General features: G+C 38.6%; 2 protein-coding genes across 2 annotated transcripts in view; both read left to right on the top strand.

The window, feature by feature from the left end:
* DHRSX (dehydrogenase/reductase X-linked) overlaps window positions 1-19,191 on the top strand; it is a 210,295-nt gene that overhangs the window by 616 nt on the left and 190,488 nt on the right. The window contains exon 2 of the mRNA XM_032678072.1: window positions 3,243-3,388. Within this exon, the coding sequence (XP_032533963.1) occupies window positions 3,319-3,388 (70 nt within the window). The 5' untranslated portion in view covers window positions 3,243-3,318. The remainder of the gene's footprint in view (window positions 1-3,242; window positions 3,389-19,191) is intronic.
* ZBED1 (zinc finger BED-type containing 1) overlaps window positions 3,306-19,191 on the top strand; it is a 51,041-nt gene continuing 35,155 nt past the window's right edge. The window contains exon 1 of the mRNA XM_032678069.1: window positions 3,306-3,388. The gene's annotated coding sequence lies outside the window, so the exon portion shown is untranslated. The remainder of the gene's footprint in view (window positions 3,389-19,191) is intronic.

The raw sequence follows: 19,191 nt of genomic DNA, 5'->3' as shown, positions 1-19,191 counted from the left end.
ACGGCACGCGCACACACACCAGTGGATGGATGTGCGTGCCTGAGTGCCTGCTGCACGCAGGGATGCCTGTCCCCTGAGGACATGCAGGACCCGTCCTGCTGGCCGGGATAAATTGTGTCTGCCCCCGTCTCCGTGTCTCCCCGCTTTAATTTTCTAGAGGTGACAACGCGCAAAAGGCAGCGCGCCCGCGGGAGCGGCGGGGGCCGGGTGCGGGTGCCTGAGGGCGGCGGGCGGCCGCCGCGCTGCCTTTGCGGCCCCACATTGGTATGCAGGCGGTGACTGCGCCGCCAGGCAGACCGAAAAGGTGAGCTCAGGGGATGGGGAAAAGCCAACGCTTCATCAGTCCGGGGGCAAATCGGGAAGTTACGGAAAATGAAGGGAAAGGTGACAGGTATCTGGCCAGTGCCAGCAGGCAGACTTCGGGGAGGGGGTGTGAAGCGGGATAAGTTTCTCCTTGAGCAGGGGCAGGTTGGTGCAAGGAAGTGGGGAGATGACAAAAAATGTGCATGGGAAGTTCTGGATGGTAGCAGACCTTGTCTGGTCTCACTGACGCTGCATTTCCTACGTGCCACTCTCCCTTAAAAGGGTTAACGCTCAGGGGTTTACCACATGCCCAAGCTCGGCAGTGTCAGAAAATGTTGATAAAAAAGTACACAATTGATGAACACGTACATGCCGAGCATGTTGGGACACAAGAGGGGATGTATCCTGCCCACCCGTTTTCCCACTTGAGAGAATTTGTTGTTGGCTTTTTTATTCTTACTATTTGGTTGTACTGAATACCCTGTGCTGAAGCAGAGAGACAGCAACACATTGTGTTTAAAGTGGAAAAGACCTACTCAAAGAAAAACGGTCCCAAACACTTGGGCTGTAACTGTTTTTGTCCTTGACACACAAGCTGTCGGGAACAGGAGCAAACTCTCACTGCATGTGTTATCCCTGGCGGGACGCATTTGGATGCTGCAGGGTGTGGGTGCATGTACACAGTGGGCAATAAGAGAAAAATCTAATTCGGGTTTAAAGGGGGGGAACGGGGACCTAGCCAACTGTAAAGTTTAATTGTGTGGTTCAGGATAATTTGGCATTGAGTATTGGTGATCGAAAGCTCACCTTTGCAACAGGAGGTCTGTATGTGGGAGGAAAGTGTTTGGAAGTCGATTCTCTTGCCATTTTGCTTTGTGCATCTGTTCAGATTGTGTTTTCAAGAGCTTTTGACCTGACTAGTTGATCAAACATGACATTACTGTTAACACACGCTACTAATGTGATTATAACAGCAGTGACATCAATGTTTCCTTGCCCTGCAACTACAGTAGCAATGCATTTGTTTACCTCCCCGGTGCACACTCTGAAATGTCTGTTACTCAACAGCTCTGAACAGCAAAGGAAGAGGGAGGAGGAGGGAGAAACTCTTACAGGCGTTTAAAAATGACCATAGCTCTGTCTCTCTTATGTGTTTAATTATGTAGAAATAAAATAACCTCCAAGTCTTCTTCTTTATCTTTTTTATTCACGGTTTCACCAGTAAGTACAGTTGTTTTTACCTAAGTGGCGAAAACCTCTTCACACGTTGACATGTCAGGTTGTGTCACATGTTCCCTTCCGAATTAACAGTGGTGCACGCCTTCTGCCCCTCTCCCAGCTGGCAGGAGCTAGCAGGTGAGATGGTTATAGAGGCTTTGCCATTTAGTGTTAATTATTTCACAGTAAACCAGTGTTTCAAACTGTTATTTATAGAACTGGATGGAATGTGGCAAATTAATATGGTTTTCATAAAACTTTAAATATCAAGAGATATGTGTATGGGTGATTGAAATACCTGAAGTGTTGACATGACCAAACATTTTTATACTACCCACTATAAGTGGTTTTAATTAGCTTAATAATTGCAGAAACCATGAAATAGTCCATTCAGTTATTGTCTGACTATTAGTGTTTCCAGCTGGCTCATTATTATTTTAAGCATATTGTTTCTAAGAGACAAGATGTAGAATTGTTTTTTTAATAACAACTTTTTTTCTAAATAAGGTAAATATATATGTGTTTATATATAAATATATATATAAGCATTTTTAAAAACACAAATGGGTATTTGCCAGCCTAACACAATGTAAAAGTAAGAGGAACAATTATGAACAGTATTGAATTTGATTTGTAGTTGAAGTCTCAGATGTGTTGGCTTTGGATCAATACTGTATATGTTCATTATTGTGTATTAACAAATGCAAAACCGTTAACATCTGAAACCCACCTTTTCCTATTATTGCGACACTTGATAGAAGAGAATGAAATCCTGGCCTTGCTGAGCTCTGTGTGGAATTTTGCAGTTGATTTCAACACAGTCACAAACATACTGGCAGATTAATATGTGAATTTGAAACAGCATGATGTTACTAAAGTTGAGAGAGCTATTAAAACAGTAAAAACAATGAAATCAGTTACAGTGGAGTACCTACACGCCTTATTTTTGTACTTATTTACTTGTTTGCTCAGAAGTTTGGTGACGATTTTATTTTGATTTGGTGTTATTTTCACCAGCTTTCTATCTCTTAATCTATGGTAGTGTTTCAAGGTGATATCTGAAATATCAACTGCAACTGAGGTGCAGAGTATAATAGCATCAGTAGATATAGATATATCTATATCTAGATATAGATATAGTAAGTATTTTTTTGCTGTAAGACAGTTTGTAACACCAGGAGTAGTGCCTTTGTTCAAGGCAAAGACAGCTTGTTATCATGTTCCTACTTGAGCCAAGAGAAATCTTTGCCATATTGCAAAAATTAGTAATGTCGTGGTCTGAAAGTGTGTTTTTAGTCCAAAGGAGTTTAAAATAGGCTGTTCAACAATTGTGTAAAAGGATATTGCAAAGCTTTGCCTTTTTATTGTGAAAAACTCTGTGAAGAAGTTACCAGTGCTTCATCAACAGAAGTGTAATGAATTTTATGGATTAATTCCTACTGCAAGGCAACATACTATATAGCATGATCCCAGAAACCCCGTCACATCAGACTTAAACATGCAGTATGCTTCTGGATAAGTAATTCTTTACTCAATCCCTATTCAGGCAAATTCTCTGAAGATTTATTAAATATTTTCTGTAAATGGCATGTAAGAGTAACTGGGCAATGAACATCACAGGTTTGCTTATTTTTTAGTTTCTTCCTCATAAAATAGATTAATAAGAATCAGTGTCTTCATGGTATGCCCTTTGTGCATCTTATACCGTTTCCCTAAAACAGGCTTAAAATGAGCACTGAAGATCATTCCAGCATAGGAGGGTCTCCGCAGAGATGAAAGGTTAGCCGAGGTCCAAGGATGGCCAGTGCTGCATCCTCAAGATGTCCTTGTGTCATACGAGTGCTCAGCTGTACTTTTTCCCATCCAGGTGAGTGTAAAGTGGAGTAACCTTCAAGCTGCTGTCAGGCAGGACACGTGGATCTGCCCTATGCAGCGCCAGCCCCATTTGGGGGAGGGCTTGGTCTAGGAGCGATTTCCTACTGTCTGCTCTACGCAAGGTGATGGTATCATAGTTGTTCCTTGTGGCCTTAAAATCTATGAGCCTTAGATTATTGGTTATGTGACAAGCTCTTGGCATGATTTGTGTGTTTATAAACCGCTCGAAGGTGGGATTGTTGGGATTAATTGTACAATTTATACCATGATTCTAACACTAGAAACTGGCAGGGCCCTTTAAATGACAAATTTTGGGGCAATGTTAGGGAATACAGTGTCACTGTAATGAGTGTATTAAACCTGCAGTGTGAGCAGGCTATATCTTTGCTTCTTGGTGGTGGTGTATGTGAGTTATAAAGAACATGCATATTTGCCCTTCATGTGAAAATCAGGCACTGCGCACACATCAGGTATGGATGTGCCATTAAATGCTCGCCTGGCTGCTCCCTCCCTGCTGCAGGGCACCGCATCGGGGCTGCAATTGGGCATGCAAACATAGGGGAAAGTTCCACTGCCGTTTCTCAACAGATAACTTTTTCCCCAGTTTTTCTTTGATGCATGAGTGTTTTCTCCTTTTCCTCCTAAGCATTAATCCTCTGAACTGTGACTTAGTGCGTAACGCGGTTTGTAGACAAAGTGCACGGATTGATTTTCCTGAAGCAGGCTGACAAAATGATGAGTGTATTGGAAAGCAGCACACACTTGCTTATTTGTTGTTCTACATTAAACTAAGTTTTCTGATCAAATATCCTAATATCCTTTAACATAGACTTTTTTATTTTATGTGTTGCTTTTAAATGCTAATATTAATTACTAATATGGTTCATGTAGTTGCACAGCAGCATCTGCTCTTGTTAGAGGCATTCTGATAGGTTCTAAAATTTTACCCAAGTGAGAAAATTTGAGCTTCAGCTTGGAGGAGCTCATAACACTGTCTACTGTTGAGAATTATATCCTTATTTTGAATGTTTTGATGTACTACTTCGGAATACTAAAGATTTTTACTGGCATTTTCACAGGTCATTTAATCATACATAAAGGATACCAATAAGGTGACATTCAGAGGTACAGTTTAGAACATAGTTTGAATGTGGATTATGGTGAAGAAAAAAATGTGGAAAAAATTGTGACTGATTAAGAAAGAAAAAGGAATGGAAAAAAAAGAAGGAATAATATTATATCAGGACAGATGAAGAGAGATTCCAGAATGTTCAAATTTTAAAAGAGTGCAGCTAATGCAAAGGAAAATGAGACTCTCACAGAATTGCCACTTTCCTTTAAAGAAAATGTATATACATATTAATATACATATATGTTCACATAGACATGCATGTGTGTGTATGTACACATATTTGTACAATCTATGTGATCGAATTAGAAATTTGCAACTCTAGAACAAGACGAGAATTTTTACATGTTTTTTATTGATTTTATTTCTTTATCCTTGAAACCTGACTCTATTGATGCCCAAAATGCATTTACTTGAAAACAGATAGTGTTGCAGATGCTTTTCCTGAGGACTTGATGATCAACCACAAGTGATATTATATATTGAAATTATAAACAAACATGTTTTATAAAGAAAATGCTAATGCTCTGTTCACTTTGAAAAAAAAAATGAGTTTAGGTTTTGTGGGCTGGAAGAAATACGTTAATAACAAATAGATTTCATGTCTTATTTTTTCCATTGATCTCAAAGAGATAAAGCCCCTACTTATTAGGGAAAAATCCTATTACATAATTAACCTATTATGACCCAGAAATGTATGTGAGAAAAAAGCATGTCAGAGAGAAGATAGCAGAACTGTAATATTTTGGCTAAAACCAGTAATAGCCAACATCTTCTTACAAAGTACAAATCTTTGATGTAATACATCCTCTGTACTTATGTCTTTAAGTACAAAGGAGGAAAGAACCCCCGTGAAGTTATGGGTGTTAAAACTTATGCACAGTGAAACCTGTTGCATGGTTATGATGCTTTCTGGGTATTATGGTGTCTTATATAAAACCTGTGTAAAAAAATGTTTGGGTTTGCATGAAATACAGGAATGTATTTCAAGGGCTGTATTTCCCCAAGGGCTGGCGAAAAAAAAAAGCCTTTTGTATGAATAATCTCTTTCATATTTATTGCATATTGGAGTAAACCTGAACACATAGAGAAAAATTTATTTGCTGTTTTGCTCTACCATTTCAGTGGTGAGTTGCATATGCTGTGAACCCTATTAAATGAATAACCAACAAACTCGCTGTGATACCTACCACAAAAATTAAACAAGGTCTTCATTAAGTTGTGCTTGTCATGGAAACTATGTGTGACATAGTTAGCTGACTTGCAGGGCATGTTTCTTATACACTTTTACAATTAGTGCATTTCTGAGCATACTGTCATCACCATCCTTGTGAGATATGTATATGACATTAGCTCAGTTGGTTAGAGCATGGTGGTTATAACACCAAGGTTGTAGGTTTGATCCCCATACAGACCATCCTCTTAAAGAGATGATCCTTTTGAGTCCCTTCCAACTCGGAATATCCTGTGATTCTCTGTGATATAAATGGGCTTAAAATAAGTTTATGATCAGTCTCTGTTCTAATGACTTGGTTTATTTTCTACTGCAATACCATTCTGACATGCTTAATAGGGATGATAACTAAGTGGGAATTTAATGAAGTCTTGATATTGGACTCTGAGCACATAGAGAGACACTCATCAGTATGTGTTTCTAGTGACAGATACAGCATGATTGAACTTGGCTGCAGTGGCCATGAAAAGGTGGAGTTCAAGATCCTTAAGTCAGCAGGGAGAGTGCATAGCAAGCTCACTACCGTGCACTTCAGTAGACTTTGACCTCTTCAGGATCTGCTTGGTAAAGTACCATGGGATAGAGCCCTAGACAGAAGAACAGCCCAGGAAAACTGGATGATATTCAAGGATTGCCTCCTCCAAGACCAAGAGTGATGCATCTCAACAAAGAGGAAGTCAGGCAAAAATGCCAGGAGGCCTGCATTGAACAAGGAGCTCCTGGACAAACTCAAACACAAAAAGAAAACCTAGAAAGGGTGGAAGCAGGGACAGGTAGCTTGAGAGGAATTCACTGAAAAAGCTTCTATAGATATCTGGGTGATAAAAGGACGACTAAAGAAAATGTGACTCCTCTCCGGAAGGTGGTTTCCCAGGACATGGAGAAGGCTGAGGAACTAAATAACTTTTTTTTTGGGTACACAGGCGGGCAGTGTGTGCACGTCCTTGTTTCCACCCTCTCTAGGCTTCCTTTTTGTGTTTGAGTTTGTCCAGGAGCTCCTTCCACTAGACAGAGCAAGTTGCTTAAAGCTTCATCTAGCTTGACCTTGAAGACTTCGAGGAATAGGGCATCCACAACTCTGTGCAACCAGTTCCAGTCTTTCACCACCCTCACAGTAAAGAATTTCTTCCTAAGATCTAATCTAAACCTTTCTAAATTTAAATCTCTTTCAATTTAAAGCAATTCCCCCTTGTCCTGTCACTACATGCTCTTGTAAAATGTCCCTCTCCAGCTCTCTTGTAGCCCCCTTTAGGTCCTGGAAAACTGCTATAAGCTCTCCCTGGAGACTTCTCTGCTCCAGGCTGAGCAACCCCATCTTTCTCAGTCTGTTATAGGTGAGGCAATATGTTCCCCTGGTCATTCTTGCGTGCCTTCTCTGGACTCTCTCCAGCAGGTCCATGTCTTTCCTATGCTGAGGCTTACTGAAAGCTGGAGTTGAGTATTCTCCATCTTTGGATCTTTTCAAGACCCCTTGAGCAACATGGTCTGACCTGAAAGCTGGCCCTGCTTTGACCAGTAGAGAGGACTACAGAGCTTCTGAGGTCCCTTCTAACTTGAACTGCCCTAGGATTGTATGATCCTATCAACCATGTATTCTTGAGAGTCTTCTACTGGAATGAGTACTGGCTGGCTTGTTGTTAACACACTCTCTCCTTAATGTGTGCTAGCTAGGTAAACCAAAAGGATGGAGACACAGAGCTGGACTGTTCTGAGTAGGTCATGCTTACATTTTACATCTGCAGTTCCTACACAATACCTCTGGATATGGCATGGTCTGAAGCTGAAGTGGTACATGGTGGTGCATCACTACAGCAGAATGACCACTGTGCTTATACATGGAGAAGGAAACCTTCACAGGAAATAGTAACGTGAAGGTAGAAGACAAAAATTGCAATGTACTTTTAGCCTATTTAATTTTTACACCTCTGGGGGGACTCCAGCACGTTTCTAGGAACTGGAAATTAATTCAGTTTCATTGCTCTGACTATAATATAACCATGCTGGGCATACTCTTGTGTAGTGTAATTTTTTTTCCATAATCTTGTCCAATTTTTATCTTTGTGTTTGTCTTCAGCTGTACAAACCCTGTTACATTAAGTGTAATGTCCACGTGGGTATTTGGTACAGTAGGATTTTCAGGTATTGCCTGGCTTAAATTTGAACTGCTTTGAAGAGAAAAACAATCTCATGGGAATGGCACACTTCAGCATCAAACCTGTCATCTCATACCTAGGCTACTCACAGTTTATATATAGGTGGAGAGCAGAACACTAACTGGAGAAAAAAGCCCTTAATGCAAAAGGCCATTGTAACTTTTCAGGTAGAAAAATCCTTCTCCTCAGCACTTGGAACTGTGCTGCAACACCTGCCTGCCATTCTGGATGCTTGGCAGATGCTGGGGAGAGCAGGGAAGTTTCACAAGGTGATAGTGGGCCTCCTTTATTCTGACATTTCATTGTACACCTAAGTGTAATCCAAATTTACGAGATTAGGTTATCAAGAGTGATTATTTTCAGTGCAAATCTGAAATAAATGAGAGTTGCAGTGCATCTGCTGTCAGGGGTTCAAACACTGATTATCTCATGTTTGTACACAGACTCACTGCCATCCCTCACCTTACTAAACTGTTAGAAAGCCACATTTCTATACCTCAGTTGATTTTTTTACTTGGAGATGTATCAAATCACAGTGAAAACATTTTGAGCCTAGAAAAAAACCTGTTACATATTTGAATGCATAAACTGCTATTTTTGAGATTTCTGAAGTGACGTTAATTTTTTGTCTCATGTGGACTTACAAGCCTGGAGAGATTTTAAATTAAAGGTAGAAGAGATGAGAAAACTTGCTTTTTACGTGAGTTCATGAAAGCTCTCTTATTTCTAAAACTAAATTATGTATGAAGCAGCAAGGTCCTGTACTGTCTGTTACATTCACATGACGATTCCCTTTTTAAAATTTTACAGAGTATTCAGGTGAATTAACTGGAAATAGATCGTATATGTAATGTATTTATTCTAGAACTTCTATGAACCTGCCTTTAGGAAATAAAAGTTTGACTGTTCCTGTCCGAGGAACAAGACACTGACACCAAATTCATTTAACGAGTCTGGATGTGGGAGGTGCTGTGAATTCCAAAGATAAGTATGTGACAGTATTATGGAATAGTATTACCTTTATTATCAGCCAAGGGTTTCTTCTCTTACTTATGGCCTCAGAAAAAAGATCAGCTAGAAGGAAGGTAGAGCACAACAGAGGAGGCTGGGACAGGCTTGGAAGACTCTGCAGACGCTATTGTGAGTCATACTCTTTTAATCACGTAGGCAAAATCCTATGGGCATGTGGGATGATACATAAAGGAAGGCAGAATTTTGCTTGCTGTGGAGGAGCTGTTCATTTGTCACAAACATTCAGCTGACTTCAGTGGAGCTGTGCCAATTTCTGTTAGCAAAGGCTTTGGTTCTGAGGATACATATACGCCTTAATAAATTGCTGGAGTCCTTCTTCAGGCTGCAGACAGTAGCAGCTCAGTAAGTGATGTAGCTGGGATGACATCCAGCCACCTTTGTCACTCGGCAACCCATGTAGCCAAGTACCTTTTTCTGAGCTGATTTGGCAATGATTGATATAATACACAGAACTTAAAAGTAATAATGTTTATTAATAACATGTAATGTGTGTTCTATATAACATGTTGTTAAATTAGAAGGCAAATTGTTACCTCATGAAATTTAAATGTTCATGTTATATGGTGGAAAAATATAGCTATGTAATGAGTGCCTTCAGTTCAGCAGATTTTGTGAAAGAAAGTGAAAGAATCAGCATGTATGTACCAAGAAGGAATCATTCCTGGATAAGCTTGTGAATATGCTGCTGCTATTTTATGAATGTCAGCTAGGCAAACTAGACTTGTTATACACACTTTGGTTCTCTAGATGATTAGAGAAATCAAATGGTTCTTATGACAACTGTAAAAATAACTGAAAGCCTTGTGAGATACAGCAAGGAGAAGGCTCGCTGAAAGGCAGTGTCCTGGGTGGGGTGTACTGGTGGTAGCTGTGCTTCAGGGGGTGCAGGACACCTTGCTAATGCTGAAAGAAGAGATTAGTGTATAGTATAGCATGGATGGATGAATGGATGCATGGATGGATGAATGGATGCATGGATGAATGTCAGGCAAGTCCTCTGCGGACTGGCAAACCCCAGGTGCATTTCTCACATGGAGAGACTCTTTGAAGACAGAGAAGCGTCTACCCCAGCAGAGGGTATCTGGTGTCTGGCGAGGAGAGGAAGTGTAGAGCTAGACTGTGACTTCAGGACATGCTGTATTGTGGCAGCTGCCCTTTGATGCAGGCTTGAAAACAAGATCAGGTGCACAATATGACATTTACAGTGATGTGCCTTAACAAACAACCTGATGTTGTGAGCCAGTGTGGACATATAGCAATATGTTTAATGAATATTTTATTAAATAGCACTTTAATCTGTGTAGTAAAATGCATTTCTTAATTTGCCATTTTTAAGATAGCTGTTGGTTGAATTAAGCCTGTGAATAACCTGTCTTTTACACTCCCGTGGTGCCTGCACTGGTACTGTAACTTCATTTCTTTTTGACCTACAATTATATGAATAGGGCAGTTGCTTTAACTGTGAAATCCATTTATTTTTCTCACACTGTTTCAGCTAGTAGTTAGTTTCAGAAGTCTCACGTTGTAAGTGTGTAGATGTTGCTCTTGTAATTGGCTGGATGGTGTCTACTGCTTGATTTCAGTTCTGACACAGTCTCTTCATGCTTCTTTATCCTAACATGCAGCCCAATAGCCATCTACCAGCTTTATCCTCCTCCCACTAGAGCTGTTCTGCTGGAAACCTGTGCTGGATTTCCCTTTCCACATGTAGGCAGCAGATTTTGTACCCTGATCGGGGACAGACTGAAAAATGCAAAATTATCATCACCTTTGAGCATCACAAGATAGGAGAATAAGCGCTTTCAAGGCAGAAAGTGACTGCATTTTCCTTTCCCTTGCTGTAATAGTAGCAGATGGCACTTGTGGCCTAGAATAATTTGTCCTTTGAATAATGGTCCTTGCTGAGGAAAGCTTGATTTTGTTTTTTTCCATGTGTAAAAAGTTGGATTTTTTTTAAATTTAAACACATAAATAAATCTTATTATTTACCTGCATTTTGCTTGTTTCTTTTTTACCAATTATAATTGTTCTGGTTTTTACAACATTCTGTGCAATATCTATTACGTTAAGGTTTGCACCAATAGGATTTGTTATCATGAGTGTAAAGACATGTTAAGCATATGCACATATGTACACACATTTATTACCAATGATTCTTGACTTGAAAGTGGTCATTTCATTTGTCCATTATCACTGAGCAGACCTTGATTTCCTTGTTTTGCTCAGATTTAGGTCACAGTTTATTACATGGGCCGGGTCAGTGCCCCAGAAATGAATGGTGAGACCACTTGGTTTGCAAAAGCAACTCCTGGAGTTTCTGACTGTGAAGTTTCTATGGCTTTTCCTTACATTTATGCCAACAGGAATGAGAATGGAAATAAACTCCATCACAAATTAAAGGCACTTCTGAATTACTGTTCTGGATGGACTTTGTCTCTGGTCAAGACGGCGGCCCATCCATGCCTGTCTCGTTTCCTACTCAGCACCTTTGGATAGAGCATTCACTCTTTGAAGAGGATCCTCAGCTTTGATGTGTGACAGCAGAATGCCCTTCTTTTGGTGCTGAAGTACCATGGGAACTCTGTGGTGTTATAACTGACAACACTGAGATTTGGAAAGTCACTTGATTTTCATCTGACCTGGACACACTCAGCTCTTAGTTTTTCTGAACGGTGATATGTGTGTATATGTGTGTGTATATATATATATATATATGTCTATCTCTCTCTCTCCCTATCTGTCTATCTTTATATAAATGTTACAATTTAATATAAAATGTGAATGATAAGATCCTTATTTATAGTTTTGTATTAAAAATCAATCTAAATATATATCTGTACAGAAACTTATATCAGGAAGTTAGGAATAATCAAGGACTGGAGAAAGGAAGAGTTAATTTTAGATTGCTAGTTAGGCACATCACTGAAATACTATATTGTTTTATTATTTAGTTAAGAACAAAATGAATAAGTAAAAGTAAAGAATAAACAGTATTTCTTCCATTAAGAAAGGTGCTGTTCTCTGTCTCAGAGAGTTAACCAAAGCATAAAAATACTTCTATAAACATCTCACAAAAAAAGCTAGCAATCTGTTGGGTTAGCACTATTGCAAGGTTTTTCTATTTATATTTGAGGGTGGTTTGTGCCTTTTTACACTGAGCAAGACCTACTGGAAAAGGACTAGTCAACTGTAGAGAAAATTATTGATTTTCCCATAAGTTTAAGTGCACTGGTGTGGAAAAGATGGTCTTACATTTCTAAAATATTTTTCAAATGTTAACGGCAGTCAACTTTGACCAGCCTGCATTTGTGTTTGCTCAGGACCCAGCACCCTGGAGGCAGAAAACTCTAGCACTAGTAATAATGCAATATCACTGTAAAAATAGAACAAACCCGGTAATAACAGAAATAATATCGAGCCTCTATACTGTAAATATAAAAACTGTGTACACCATGATGTCCAAACACTTTACAGAAGAGATGTGTGTTAGCCCCCCCTGCTTTAGAGGAAAGGCAGCCAAAGCCAGGGAGGCTGGGGGCACTTCCTTGAATCCACTACTTGGACCATGGAAGAACCAGGCTTATAAACTGATGCCGTATATCCCAGTCCAGTGAGCTACACTTGAAACTGCTCTGGAATAAGATAATGATATTGGTGATTACTGTGTTTTGATCTGAGAATGTAGTGGTAATGGGCTACATCTCACTACACTATCATTTTATGTAATTTTGCAAACATTTATAAATAATTCAAACTTCAGGTTGGATGTGACACATCAAAGTTTAACTTGTCACATTCCCTTGTCTTTTTGCATCAAAGGAACATTAGAGACAGTGGTGACACGTGTAGCCATTAAATAAAATGAGTGATTTTGAAGTAAATGTCATTTGAGTACCAGACTTTGGCTTTATAATAGTAAAGTAAGAGCTTTGCTAATAAATCTGGTTAGAGCACTGCCATCCTGAGGAGTATTTTGACACTAGAAACCTTTGTCATTTTAAAGAAAGACTAAAGGCTGTTTTTGACAAGATGAAAAAAGCTTGTTGTGTAGAGAGGCCAGGGTTCTTCACTGTGACCATTCCTCTTAAATCATGTGTTATTATTTTTAATTACATATTATCTATCTCAACTTATGTAGAAGTGGGAACTGCTGCTTTGAATGAAAGGAAACAGCATCCCAGACTCCAACTGAAAAACCAAAGCAAACCCAAACTTCAGATTTGATTATATTACAATGTAAAACTAGAACTGTTTGAAGATATCTTTGACCTTAAAGCTCTTTTCTTAAATATGGGAACAACAGATGGTGTTGCTGAATGTTTAAAGTTGCATGAATGAACACATTTAGAAATGGATGTGGTGCAGACAAAGTCTAGAAACACTTGGGAAGGATGCAGAAGGTAGAACTGCCCAATAAATTAGGAAAGCACCCAACATAAACAATGTCTGACCATGGTACATTGGCTAAAACCAACAGTTTCTTGTTAGTGACACAGGAAAGGAAACAAAACTCATTCTGTGTGAGGACGCTTGAACTAATGTAGGCCATTTTAAACTTGGAGAGATGTGTTATAGGCAGGAATAGCAGCTTACCTGGAGTGCATGTGAAGGAGGTAATGCAAATGAAACCATCATGGAGAATCCCATTAGTGGGTGAAAATGCAATATGTCCTGTGACTGGAGATTTGGAAGGTAATGGGGTTACAATCAATTGATTATAAGACTCGCTAGGAGAGAAATGCTGTTTTCAATGAAAACAAAAGAGATGTTCTGTTTAAACTGTCTGGATATTATTAATACAACATGGTTGGGTTTTTTAGGCATTGTAATAATTTTTTGCAGCAAAGACATGTAGATTAAAGATCTGCAGGGATCATTAGTTTAATCTATTGAAATGTACAGTGCTCCACTGCCCTCTTTTGCCATGTACCTGGAAGAGCAGCAACTACAGTAACAGGTGCCATCGCAGCAATGGGCACCTTTTCTTCCAAGGCTTACACCTTTTGAGGTGGCTCACAGACCAGGAACAGCACACAAGTGATCCTTTGGGAATCTCCTCTTCATGTTCCAAGAGGAAAAATATTTCAAATATGATGTCTTCTTTTACGTGCCTAAGGACCAAATATTGATTCTTCAGTCCTGCAGATTTTTCACTGAAGTCTTACATGATAGTTTGAAGTTGAACCCAAGCAGATTCGTTCAGAATGTATTGCTATGCAAAACATCTAACAAAGATCCTGAAGAAATGGAGTTAAAAATTGCATCAGGATTTGCCCTCCACATGTACTCTTCTAGGAACCAATTCAACGTAGCTAATACTGCCTCTGTAAGATATTTTGCAAAGGAGAAAAGCTTATCAGGAAAAAACCCATGTTTAGAACATTCCATACTAGCCCTTCAAAATCTTCCTGTCAGTTAACAGGGCTCACTTGAATAATTATGTTTATAGTTATCTTTCTGTTTTTTACAGTTGGCAGTACCCTCTAGCAGCTTGAAAATTATTTTGGTTTTCCTACCATTTTGACACTGAAATTTATGTGGAAAAAGAATAGCCTTGGGCTTATGTTAGTGTCTTACTGTCTTGCCAAGGTACTTTTTTTTTTTTTTTTTTTGCTTTTGCACAAGCAGCACTGACAGTGAAAACACAGATCTTGGAACAGTTTTTATCTGTTAGGGTTTCTGCAAAGTTTATAAGGAATAAGAATACATCATGAACAAATTAATCCATCCTAAAGCAATGTTACCTCCTGGGTAAACTTGCATGTCTGCATTTTTACATCAAACACTTTCATTTTTGTATTTATGGGGAAATGAGCCTCTTATGCATTCGTTGTTTGTACAAAAATAAAAATGGAAACATGCAGAAGCATATGCCATAGAAAATGTTTATGCTTGTATGTTGCATGTGTTCTCTTACACCATTTTGTTGGAAATTATTAGACTGTCAATTACAAGATCGAGGTTTATAACATCTAACCAAGGTTCACTTTTAATGTGAAGAGGTAATAATCTGAGTATGTTTACCTTTTATTTCTGTTCTTGTCAATGACAACTCATTTGCTGTTGTTGAAAATAACCACTGAAATATTTTCAATTGGTATTTCCACAAGCTAGCTAATAACAGACATTGAGAAGTTGATACAGTAGGGTACCCATTGCTATATTAAAGTTTAGGAGCAGGGCAGTTGCAGGGAAGAAATGGAAAAGACTCTTGAGGAGGCAAAAAAACATTGCACAGCTTGAGAGAGCTGTTTCAAGGAGGCAACAAAGCCAGAGAGATTCAGAGTGGACCATAGGAGCATGCAGAAGTCCTAGGATAAGGAAATGGATACTACTCAGCCCCCTTCTTGCCCTGATCAGATCTACATTTAGCCCCAGTGAATTTTTAGATTATATGGATATATCAGCATACCTACCTTCCTCCAGCAGACTCTAAGGAGACTGACGAAGGAGCTCTGGCTGCAGCCCAGCAGAATCTGTGGCATTGAACTTGAACAGGCAGTGGTTGTAACACAACTGCCTGACAGATCTGTGAAAGTTACCTTGCACTTGGCAGCGTTATGATACCAAATGTGTTGAGGTAAGAAACATCACAGAATTCAAAGCAAATAATCTATGATATGCTTTCCCTGTCCTTGCCTTGCCTTGCCTTCCATTCCCTCAGCTTCCCTTCCCTTCCCTTCCCTTCCCTTCCCTTCCCTTCCCTTCCCTTCCCTTCCCTTCCCTTCCCTTCCCTTCCCTTCCCTTCCCTTCCCTTCCCTTCCCTTCCCTTCCCTTCCCTTCCCTTCCCTTCCCTTCCTTTCCCTAGCTCTATTTATCTACATGGCAACTCCTAACTGATGCAGTCTTTCTCGAGGTCTGTGAAATGCCTGAGTTCAGTTGCAAATGTTTCTGCTTTTCTTGTTTATTTTAGATAAACCCCTTCTTTCAAGCCAAAAGCCCAGAAAGATAAATTGCACTTTCAGGGTACTCAGAATTCTGTTTCCTGCTGTCAATTAATATATTTTTTAAGCCTTAATTTTATTTTATTTGCTGAAGATAAAATGTGTGAAGAACTGGAGCACCATGACACAGCAACAGCACTGAAAACCTGTTATAACAGGACTTAACTACCAACCCATGTGATTAGTGGAAAGCATCTACATTAGTGATTTGGTTGGGATCAAGAGAATGCATGTAAAAAGAGACTTTCCCAGACTTTGGTTCATATCACACACGAGATACATGAACGAGCATGAGAGGGCTACTCTCTGGGCAGCACAAGTTGAAGTCTGGAGGCTCTCCTGATGAGTTCCAGCTGTCATTTAGTAGTGATACTGGTCACACACAGCTGCCAGAAGAATGTGGATTTTTTTTGGAAGTTACAGAATTTTGCAGAAGCTTCAACTGTAACCACTTCAACCTCCAACTATCTCTGAGCTGACTCCAAAAATTTGCATAGGATTGAATCCACAAAAGTGATTTTTCATGTGTTTTGTAGGATTTTCAGCTGTATGAAGCAGTCATTGATAGGGTCCAGAAACTGCACCTGTAAACTCTGTCTTGTTATGACATTTGGGCAGCTTGTGTACTAGCAACTGAAGCTCTCCATTGTAGGTATTTTATATGTGATGACTCTTCTTTATCTAGCAACATTCTATACTTGATAATATTTTTAGCTCTAAAAGTGTATAGCAATAGCTGTAAAATCTAATTTAATTAAGGTTAGTATCTAGAAAATACTAAACTGTTCAAATTTTGTGTTCTTATAATTTGGGAATTTGTGTCATTTTAAATGTAGGTAATTCTACACTTTTGTTCTTTATGAGGCCGTAGCTCTAATCTATAGAGCAGTTATATACTTGTCCCTCTGGGTTGCTGTTATTCCACCAAGTGATTATTTTTATATTACAGATGCACAATATTTTGTGGGTGCAGCTGTGAAAAGATGCAAAGGGCAGTAGGCATTTATGTCCCATTGAACTTCAAAGGAAACTGATGGTAAAAAATGTCAGAATACTTTAGGCATTCCAGTATATTGGACAGTAAAAGGACAGCAATAAACACCAAATTATCGAGAATTCAAATTTACAGGGTCTGTTAAAAAGAATAAAAAAGTGAGAAAATCATGTACCAACAGAACTGCATAACAATTGTATCAAGTATTAAAAAATTATATAAGAAAGACCTGCACATAATCTTTAGGTCCAAATACTTTGTATGTCAGAACAATGGTCTGATCCTCTACAATGAATTTATAACCAGTTGGCAAACAGCTGAAGACAAAAATCTGTATAGCTAACTAAAGAGACAATACATCTCTAAATAGACAATAAATATGTAGGTGAGAAAGGATGCAATTCTTTAAAATACTGAAGAAAGAAATACCACCACTGCCATTCAGTTGCGTGTTTAGCCATGGTTAATTACTGATACAAATGGTAGAAAAGGACATCTTTGAATATCTGAAGTATGAGCAAATGAAGACCAGCACACATGAATTTACAAAGATAAAATCATATTGGATAATCAACATTTTTCTGAGGAAAAAAAAAGAATTACTAGAGATTATAATATGTCATAATATGTGTAATAAAACATTTGATATTGTGTCTCAAAAAACATTATGTTGAAAAAGAGAAGATTGGTTTCAGTACAGTAGACACTTGTACTAAAATTGACAAACACCTTACTGGAGGACTGTGTGAAAGATGGCAAGTGTTAGGAGTTAGACAAAAACATTTGCAAAAATTACAAGGCATAGTTTATTTCACTTCTCATGAGTAGTCTGCTTTGACTACAGATTTCTTTGGTCAGAAGCTTCCTTGGTCTTGTATTTCCCTGATCCATAGTTGACTTCCCTTGGGTACAGGGTGGTAATAATAATAGATTAAAAAATTGAGGATGTATTTTGCAAATTTCACTTTCCCCATTTGCAAGACAAATTTCGATACACGGGGTTTAGTTTAGGTTCATCTTCAATAATATTTAGGGGACTCTTGCACTGGATCTATTATGCTTGATTCATAAAGGATGATTTTTAGAAAGGCAACTATTCCTGAGATCTTCTGTTTTGAGTGGCAACAGGAGAGGTCTCCATTCATCATCTAATTTAATTACTTTGGATCACCATCTAGAAAGGTCTGTCTTTCTCCATCAGCTAAACAACATTATTTAAAAATATTTTTTTGTTACTCTCCCTTCTCCCTAGAGGAACACCAATGAATGCCAAATTTCCTTCTGAGATCCATAAAGGTTTCAATGACTTTAGTGAGATCTTAATATCTACCCTTTGATGAGGGAATTTGGTCCTAAGATGTGTCCAATTACAGAAGTATCCAAAGAAAGATTCACTTCATAAAGGAGCTTTTCTGCGAGTTACCAGTGAACTGCAGTGATTTTTTTCACCCAGTCACTACTTTATTATTTCTGAAGCCCAGAGGTTTTGCTGAATGTGTGATATTCATTAGAAAGCAACATGCTAATCAGAGTACTCCTGTTTTATGTTAGGTTTTCCTTTTTTATTACAGTGCCAACTGACATTTTATTTGACATTTTAGAAGCTGGATAGAAATTTTTCTCTTTCAGTCTTTTGTCATGTTGAATGCATTTGAGTGTTCCATGGTTTCCATCAAAAAAGTGAGGGAGCATGTTGCTGCCTCTGTGATGGGGGAGACACTGTATCTCTGTGAAAAGTCTGGTTCCATCTTTTCAATTTTCTTAGGATCATCTTCAAGTTTTTGAAAATTGTGATAATCCAAATGTAGCTTTAGAGCAGTGTGAGAAATCTCAGTGTGTATGGATACCATCGAAGATCTAGTAAAAGAAAGAAACACAAACAAAAATGAGATAGCAATATAAAAATATAATTAAAATGGCTTGAATGACCCCTCTGTGCTGGTGAAAACACAGGGATAATATAAAAGCAAAATTGCTGTAAGTACTATGATAGTGATGACAACTGTCATGCTTGTTTTTTATTAGATTCGTTCTTAAAATCCTCAACGTTGACTTTCTAATTACATCTGATTCCACTAGCCTCCCCATACTTTTAGGAAAAGTGTGTATCTAATGATCAGGATTGTAGAAAAAAGTAGCATTTTACCATCCTGAAAGGTTCACAGACTAGGTAACATACTTAAAAACAAATTCCTAAAATGATCATTTTACAGGATGGTTTTTTCCTTTCTTTTTTTTTTTTCCTTTTTTAAGTCTAAACATACTATTTTGAACCATAGATCTGCTAAAATGCACCAGAAGAAGTTTGT

Source organism: Chiroxiphia lanceolata, chromosome 2 (assembly GCF_009829145.1).
Source record: "Chiroxiphia lanceolata isolate bChiLan1 chromosome 2, bChiLan1.pri, whole genome shotgun sequence".
NCBI lineage: Eukaryota > Metazoa > Chordata > Aves > Passeriformes > Pipridae > Chiroxiphia > Chiroxiphia lanceolata.
The sequence above is the reverse complement of the archived record's forward strand: the minus strand, read 5'-3'. Positions and strand labels throughout refer to the sequence as shown.